Source organism: Plectropomus leopardus, chromosome 6, assembly GCF_008729295.1.
Source record: "Plectropomus leopardus isolate mb chromosome 6, YSFRI_Pleo_2.0, whole genome shotgun sequence".
In the NCBI taxonomy this organism is placed as follows: domain Eukaryota; kingdom Metazoa; phylum Chordata; class Actinopteri; order Perciformes; family Serranidae; genus Plectropomus; species Plectropomus leopardus.
Genome location: NC_056468.1, coordinates 4,961,154 through 4,970,430, shown reverse-complemented (window position 1 = coordinate 4,970,430; position 9,277 = coordinate 4,961,154). Strand labels below are relative to the sequence as shown.

Sequence of the window (9,277 nt, the reverse complement as noted above, 5' to 3'; positions counted from 1 at the left end):
ATTACTGTGACTATTTCTTTCATCATGTAACTCATTTTTAATGCAAAAAAACATTTCATAGTTCCAACTTCTCATATAAACTGTATGTATGAGGGCTTTTTCTTCTAATTATTTATAGATTTTGATTTATTAAATATATTCAAAAATGTATGCATGTGTTACTTTTACTTTTAATACTACATTTTCCTGAAATCACACTTACTTTGTTTGAGTTTACTTTACTACTGCAGGAGTTCCTCCTCTTCAAACAACCTTTTTGGTGTCATCTTTCCAGTTTTGGGCATGTGCCAGAGTCTTCGCAAATGGCACAAAACCTGCCCTTATATGGTGTGTAGGGGGCGTTACATGTGCTAATAGATAACTTAGATCAAGTGGGATTCATCATTGATCACACCTGGCAGATTTGGATGGTTAAGAGCGTTTGGTGCATCTGGAGTTGACTTCTCTTATATTTTCTCTTAGCAGAAAATTAAGAAAAAATATAAGAGAAATTTAACAGAATGTTGCTGCTTGAGGCCCGATGTTTGCACCTGCATTAGAAATGATAAAGAATGAAATAACATTTTCAAACAGCTGCTACTGAGATAATGTTCCATAAAAAGAAAATATGCATTTTTCATTTCTAAACACTGAACCTACAGGCGACTCTGCAGATATTCAAGCTCTCAGGTCAGAGCTGCAGCCCAGTGGACATTACCCTTCTGCAGCTGACATTCGATCACTGCTAAATTTTCTCCCCTCCGGTCGAGTGGAGAATGATCTGATTATCGCTTGAGTGTGCATCTTTAAGAATGGCGCGGCGAAAATGGAATGGCAGTGGTGAGATGAGAGAAGTTAATGAAATGTACCTCAGGTTGAATACCTTGAGGGATAGGTTTGGAATTGGGCCTCTGATTAAAAATCACTCAGAAGGAGAAGTAATGTGGAGAGACAGGGTCAGGTCCAAAAGACTGATTCAGTCCTCCGCCTTACAGCTGCTCCGGCAGCACAGAGCCATCCGAAAGCATTTAAGAACTTCTTTAAATATTTAAGTTTTTTTTTCTTTTTTCTTTGTGATTATTAGGTGTGAAAGAAAGCTTTGCAAGTAACCCTTTGCAGCCTGTGCAATTTTGTTTGATTTACTTAAAAAAAACATTTGGAGAGGGCAAATGAAAATGTGCAGGAAAATTACCTAAAAATAAGCACAAAAAAGACGGAAAGAAGAAAGAAAGAAAGAAAGAAAGAAAAGTAAAAAATGAAAACAAACCATTTTTTTCTTTTTTCAAGTAATTCCCCCATTCTTTTCTTTTCACCAGTTACTAATATCTTGCAATTTCTGTGAGATTTTTTGCCAAGTTGCTTATTGCCTTTTTTCCCCATGTTTTGAAAAGAAATCAATGCAATTTGCTGGGGTTTAAAATGATTAAATAGCTTATGAAAGGTATCTGAAATGAATGCAGCACAAGAAAACCGAATTTGATCCAGGTTTCAAAGGGTTAAATGTGTGTTTAAGCATAACAAAATCAGGTTTGTTAAGCAATTTCTTGAACACACACTTTGAAGTGTCTAATTTCCTGCAATGTTTATGCAAAGGACGGTTAAATGATAACAATGCAACCACGGCAGAAGTAGGCTAATATCCTCCAAACTGGGGCTGAGGAAGTGTTCCACATTTGGTGGGGAGCTTCTGCTGGGCCGACAGAGAGGAAAATGGAATGGAGTGACTGTGGCCGGTTGAGGGCACAGCAGGCAGGCTGCATGGAGAGCTGGCCTATTTAAATAGGATTGATGACCTGCTGGATGTAGACCCACCTCCCAACCCGGTTTCCTCACACCCTTGCAATCACGTGACATGAGGAGGGGCTTGACCGACTCCCCAGGCCATTGGGGAGCCTGGGGCATGGTGTGGGCTTCTCGTGGCGCTGTCAGCAAGGTGAGGATGGATCACCTATCGCGGCGATGGCTATCACTTGCGCTAACCCAGAAATGTCAGTGACAGTAATATGAATGCCTGTAGCGAGGCTTGCCGGGACAGCCACAGTCACATAACCAACACAAGTTATTGCTGTGCACAACAAAAATTGAATTGATGTTCACTGTTCCATACCCCTCACATTTATCCATCAGTGGTTTAGGCCAGTGTAGTCTGATGCAGGAGATTGGTTGCCTGACAGTCAAATGTGTGGTCTGCAAAGAGGGGGCGGAGCGCTGCCGGTCTCTATCAGAGATTGATTATCTCCTGCTTCACAATAACACAGAAGCTGGTCTGTCAAAATAGAAGGACAGGTCCTTTCACTGATTCTGGAGGTATAAATCCAGATAGGGAGGCTGCACGCACGACGAAAACAAAAGCAATCAATCAGCGGGGTGGCCCTGTCTCAGAGGGCTTTCATGACGCTGACGTTTGGCCTTGTGGTCGTCGGTGCATGTCAGTTGATGACGCTCTCTCTTACCTTGTCTTGTGGTCTTGAAGTTGAAGGACTGGAAACCCCCGGTGAGCGCGGAGGAGTCGATGACGTCCACGCCGTATTCGCTGTGATTCTTTCTGTACAGCATGACGGCCGCAACGAGGATCGCCACAGCGATGATGCCGGCCCCCAGACCCGAGTACAGAGCCACGTCATTGGAGCTGTCCATACCTGAAGACACATGAAAAATGAGAGCTACCATAAATTCTCATATAAAGACAGTTCATATATAGTATATATTGTCTTACAGAATGGCTCATTTCTTATGGGAGTATGTGCAATTTTGTCGCCTATTTGTGATACCATGCTTTCCACTGTTTTTTTTAAATTTTGTAAAGTGTCAAAAAGTACCTTGAAAAACGCTTTATAAATTAAATGTATTGTTATTATTATTATTTCTTGTTTGCTGTGTTATATTGAACGATGTTTAAGGCGATAGAACGAGTGATTCTTGTTGGATAGAGGGGTAGGGCAAAGTGTAAGGGCTACATGACCCTCCACACTGAGATTTTTCCAGCAGCACTCTCCAGTCATGTGTTATGAGAACAAGCAAAAGAAACCCACAGAATTCAAAATTAAACAGGCTGTTCTCATGCGCTGTTTGTACATTTTGCTGTGAAAAGTAATAAACCAAAATTCTTACTACTAATACTATTAATGTTACTTTAACATTTTGTTCAATAAGATAATCTTAACAAATGAACACCAGTTTTATGATTTTTGAAGCCTAAGCAGAAGCGGTAGTAAAAATTTAACATCAGGCTGTGAACCACCTACAGTTGCATCATTTAACGTCATCACCGCTATAAAGCCGTAAAGCTGAGTTCACGCAGTGTGGTGTGATGACGTTCAGTAATCTCATTTAGCTACGTGTTAGCAACTACCTTTTTTGATACAAAAAATACACAAGTGAGGTACTTATTGACGTATTTTATGTTGTAGAAGAAAATGTGAAAGTCTTTAAGCTTGTGTAAACCACAGACCTTATTTCAGGCATCTTAACAAAAAACATTTCAAAAGGAGTGCTGAAATGCTAACAAATTTCCAGGTTTTAAGACTCATTCCTTAGTATTTGAGTGCAATGCTAAATTAGTGGGGTGCAATTACAAGACACTGGTATCGAAACTTACTAACAGTTTTTTCACATTAGAAGCCTACCTACAGAAGGGAATTTGTAAGACGTTTCATATAAAAATTCTGTGTAAAATACTGAGTTTCATTTATGGCAGTTTAACAACATTGGGAAGAAAAGGCAAAGTGGAGCATCTCTCACTGTTCTGATAGAATTAGTGCTGTAGAAATATACATCATAGATTTACTGAGACAGCACTTAAACCTGGAGGACGTTTTCATTTTACATTAAATGGGGAACAAGGGACATTAGAAAGAAAGACCTGGTTCTCTTTGCCACTTCAGGAAATAAAGGCTTCGGTCACTACTTGAGAAATTACGGTATGTAAATGTGTTCTACTGAGATTTCGCCAGTATCAGAGTCTTTTCTCTTTTTTTCTGTGATGAAGGCGACACTGCCAAAAACAGAGAAAAGGCTTTTTAAGTGTTTCACAAAAAGGAGCCTTGTCTTTTGTTATATTAATAAAGACCCAGAAACAGTGAGGAGGAGATGGAAAGAAAAGCAGTAGAGACAATGCTGTTGATGATGATGTAGACATTCAAGGTCGAACACAGGCGAGAGTTACAATGGATAGAAATGAAACAAGAAGAATGGAAGGAGGTAAGATGGAGCCGGCCATCTGTCTTATCTATCTGTGCTACATTATGCACCACAGATAGGCATAAATGAACATGTCCAGCCGTTACTCTAAACTGTTACACATCACATTCAAGCTGCTAACATGGAGGGTGATTAGCCTAACTGCCTTTAGACCCACCGGCCTATATCCAATAGCTATGATGGATGTCTCACAGTGCAGGCAAGCAGAGCTCATGTGGTGGAGCCGGGTGGTCACCAGTTGTCGCAAGGAGCAATCAGAGGAAAATTAATTTAGAGTATTCCTACCAGGGTGATCACTCGCCACATACCAGCTTAATTCACTCCCCATTCAATCATTCGAGCTTTCCTCTAAGCCCGCGAAGAAGGCAGTAAGCATGGCTTTTACACTAATGTGGCAGGCTAATGAAAGCACTCAAGCTAGCACCTGACAATCACTTAGCCGGGGCTAACTCCACCAAGTGATTGAAAGCCGCCACAGGAATGTGAGGACAGCGCCGTAAATTGGTCGAATTAGCTCGTTTGCAATGATTACAACCCATTAATCCTCTGCTACGCAGCACATGTTCACTTGTCACAACCAATATATCTCCTGGCTCAAAGCAAAAAGCACAGCTGTGATGTCACGCTTGTCATAAAAGTCGGGCACTGAAAAATGACATGAATGCGTAATGAGCATTTGCTGGGTTAAAATAGAAGTTGCTCAGATCAGAGTCAACTAAATGGTGGTAATTCATGATGGTTCCCATGTGTGTACCGGGAAAATTACTGTCAATCCTTTCTCTGCTAACTTATATCATCTCTTTCCACCCCAGAATTAAGGGCATTACATATTAGTGGCAGACGTGGGGGCCAGGAGTTGAAGATGAAAGAAAATCCACAGAGGAGGACTCACTTTGAGGTTTAACATCATGTAGCAGCTTTCGATCTGCAAAGACAGAGAGATAGAATGAGACAAAGAGGAGAGAAAGCGGTGATTAAAGTCCGAGCCTCTGTGAAGTGACTAACAAGTGTGGTCTCAGATCCAACACCTTGAGTAGAGAGAGGCTCTTCCGCTGACTGTGCTCATTGACAACGTACAGTATCTGATGAAGGCCGGGCAGACATCATTACTGTCTTTATATCACCAGAGATAAAAGTGGTGAGGTGCAAACTGCTCAAAGGCTTGGAAATAACTCTGAGAGGGCTAATACTCTCCTAACGCAGGTCCAAAGTACAAGATTGATTTATTCAAGAGGTTTGAAGTCACACACTGTTCTACCAAACTTTCTCCAAGTGTATATTGTGGAAACCAAAATTAAAGTTATGATCATGAGCACATTGTATTGGAGCTGAAGAATTTGGGGAGTATGTGGACTGTTATTGATATGTGGTCATTTTCTACAACCAAATCCTGGTAGTTTTCTATAATAATGGGGGTCTTAACACATTCACATCCAAATATGTCACATGCTTAACAGTGGACTTTCACCAAGTTTTAGGTATCTTTCTACGTCTGCTGTTGACGGTCTGTGATGGTGCTACCGTGATGTCAACAAATGCACAAGGTGGGATAATTCTGCACGTGGTTATGTTTAGTCAACAAAAGAACATGGCAGCCAGCGCCGGAACGGCAATAAATGGACATGCTGCCACGGATGGTTAGGATTGGGGGAAGGAGACAATGGAAAAGTATAGAAAAAGACATCACATTCAGACAGGAAGCGAACACTGGACTCAAGCATTAAAGTCCGGGGTTTGTTGGACGCATCCTCCCGCATTTCAACTGAACGCCGTCCTGCTGCGTATGTTTCGCACACAACAGCTTTCGCTTGGCTGTGTTCTCATTTGATGCTAACCATCCAAGTATCATGCCTCTGTGGCAGGTGCTGTCTGGTTGTCTGGCTGCATACTATGACATCACAAGGGGTTCTGTCCTGTTGCATTCTCAGCTGACGACTTCACACAGTGGATCAGGCGGACTCGGAGGTGGGTTTTGGTGTTGGGATCTGACACCGACAGCACCGCAAAGCAGCAGTATTTGAGTACTAGAATAACACCGGGCTGGATATTGGGATGTCATGGTTGCCGAAGTGTAGCACCAACCCTGCAGTTCCCCCATGGATATATTAAGAAGATCTGGGTACAGCACAGAGGCTCGGCCCCGTTCATTCCTATGAGAGCTGCTCAGTAGCACGTGAAGCAAAAAGACCTCTATTTCTATGGTATGAAAGTACCCTGATCTGCTGCATTACTGGGCCCATGAGGCTTGCGCACTAGAGACTTATCGGCGGCTGAGTGTGCCTGAGCGGGTAACTTCCACCAGTGGAGCAATTGGCATATAGTTTAGCACTTTACTAGTTTGAGTGAATTCTTGAAAAATGTAACATTTGACTTTCCAAATGTTATCAAACTGGATGGCTTAAATCTAGATAGTGAAATGAGTCATTTTGCAGAGATTGTGATGCTCACAAGAAACTATCCACTGACTTCTCCTTCCCAATATAAGTCAATGAGTAAAAAGTTTTTCCAGGCCCTATGGCACCATGTGATGTACCCAAACAGTGTGACTCGACTTTACTCTACTCTACTTTTGGTCAGCATGTTAAATTTCTTCAGAGCCTGGTGTACTTCCTGGGGGTGTGGGCTCCCCCCCAGTTAACATTTTTAGCTCTTTCAGCACTGCTGCTGTTTTTCAGCACCGTTTATGAAGTTGGCATTGTTAGCTGCTAGCTGCCGCCTGATGAGAACTGTGTCCAGACAACTCATAGGCTCTGAATTTTACATAGAGCCCCCTTTTAAAATTAGCTAAAATCACCATCCTATAAGCGCAGAAGGAATCGTGCATCTTTTAATGAACAAGAGGCTTGTGCTTGTGACAGCATGAGATGTAGACATTTACAGCATCCTCCTTGACTGAGCTGTAATGTTTACAAGCTTAGTGGTGCTAATTGAGATAACAACAAATGCACAGTTCCTTTTGTGCAATGATGCACTTGGCAGGTGTAGCTTGGTAAAAAGGAAATAGTTCCAAAATGAAACTGCTCAGTTTGCTCGATTTCTGAAGAGAGACATCACTGTTGGGTTTTTCTAATTTATGTTTTTGGTTGGTGACATTTCTCCAACTCTCCACAAGAGGAGAATGATATATTTTTCATTTTGAGGTGACTGTCCCTGAAACCGCTGTGTAAATATGCTGAGATTGGTCGTCCTAATAGGACAAACTTTGATTGAACCTTACATTTTTTTTTTAGACATTAACATAAACTGAAAAATGAAATTGTGCCCCCTTGATGTGAAAACATCTCACTCCTTTCAAATCACAGTTTTGAAATAAAAATGAATCGTTCAGCCCTACAGTGCAGCCAGCATTCATACTAGTGTTCACACTAGTGGGTAAAACATTCAACTTTTGAATTCATTGCATGTGCACGACCCAAACAGTGCAATGACATTTCATTCCAAACGTCAAGCATCATTCAAGAGTGAATGTCTGCACTTCTTACCCTGTGACAGATTCAATATGACATACAATATGTCAAGTGAGCAGCACACAGGAGAAAGAGCGCTGACATTATCATGCACTGGGTATCTGTTTCAATCCACACTGTGATTTCTTTCCAACACACACCTCCTGTTCAAACATGCTTGTGATGATATGTCATGTTACTGCGAGTGTATATATGATGATGATGATGATGATGATGATGATAGGAAAATGATGATGATGATAATGCCCAGCAGGGAGAAAGGCCTTACTCTGGGTACACAGTCCATCTGTGCAGTTCTCAGTGGCCTCGCTGTTCCCTTCGCACATCTTGCCTCGGTGTCTGGGTGCTGGGGAGTTGCATTCTCTACTCCGCTGCTTCTCACACTGGCTGCTGCATACGCTCCACTCGCTCCACTCGTCCCAGCCTCCATCAACTGCATTGTGAGGACAAATGTAGATTAACAGATACAGCACGTGTCTGCACACAGACCAAAACGGCTAACAGAAATACAAGAAGAAATCTTTTGAGGAGGCAGCTAAATTTAAGGGCAAGCCAAACAAAGAACAACAACAACATTACTTCACAACTTGGCACTTGTTATAGATATCCTAAGAGACTAAAAATATAGATTTTAAGACATTGATTTTTTTTTTCCTGAAATGTCAGATGTTAAGCATGAAGCTGGAATCTGGAGCTGATTAGCCTTGGTCGACTAAGACTCAACTAAGGCTAATTCTTATACATTTATCTCTATAATTTAAAAAAAAGGTTTTATTAATATATATATATATATATATATATATATATATATATATATATATATATATATATATATATATATATATATATATATATATACATGTATATAGTATATTGATTATTCAAATTTTCTTTTTTAATCAAGATATATAACATGTTCATAAGCTGGTCAATTTGGCTCGTTAACTCCCCCCCCTATTCGAGACTTAAAACTAAGCTTTCCTCAACACCTCCTGAGGTTCATCTTGGCATATGTTACTTGTGGATATAAATTATCGAAGTGAAATTTCATAAAATGTTGAACTGTTTCTTTAAGATACAAGATATTTATGTCCAACTTTTAAACAAATATCAGGTAGGATACTCCGTTATGTAACTGCAGACTCTCCCTCAACTTCCACATTGTGGCTGTATTTACACATATCACAGGATTAATGGGTAACTAAAAAAAAAAAAAAAAAAAACAAAGAAAAAAAACCAACTGTTTTTCATATTTGCTAAACTCACTATATACTGACAGTATAACATGAGACTGATAATCAATGAAAAAATAAGATTCCTCTAGCTTCTCAGGCATTTCCAACACATTCATTTATTTATGGCGGCCCACCACAATTAAAGCACCTGTCACCACAAATACATTTTCTACTTGTGGATCTGGACTGTACACTGGGAGTGCTATTGGAATATGTCTACCGTTTAGTTATTTATGGCATTGCTCTGTCTAAGTGCAGAGTGTAGTGTCACTGAGGAAAAAACAGAACTCTAGGAGAGCTCTGCCTTAGCTGTGTACACGGATCCGCAAAAATATCTGAAATTTAGAGAGGGCACACAGAATGATACAAGGGGACACACACTAAACTGACCATCTC

General features: G+C 40.7%; 1 protein-coding gene across 1 annotated transcript in view; it reads right to left on the bottom strand.

Moving 5' to 3' along the window:
* unc5db (unc-5 netrin receptor Db) overlaps positions 1-9,277 on the bottom strand; it is a 269,867-nt gene that overhangs the window by 80,962 nt on the left and 179,628 nt on the right. The window contains exons 7-8 of the mRNA XM_042488868.1: positions 7,915-8,079; positions 2,433-2,618 (exon numbers count right to left, since the gene is read on the bottom strand). Of these exons, the coding sequence (XP_042344802.1) occupies positions 2,433-2,618; positions 7,915-8,079 (351 nt within the window). The remainder of the gene's footprint in view (positions 1-2,432; positions 2,619-7,914; positions 8,080-9,277) is intronic.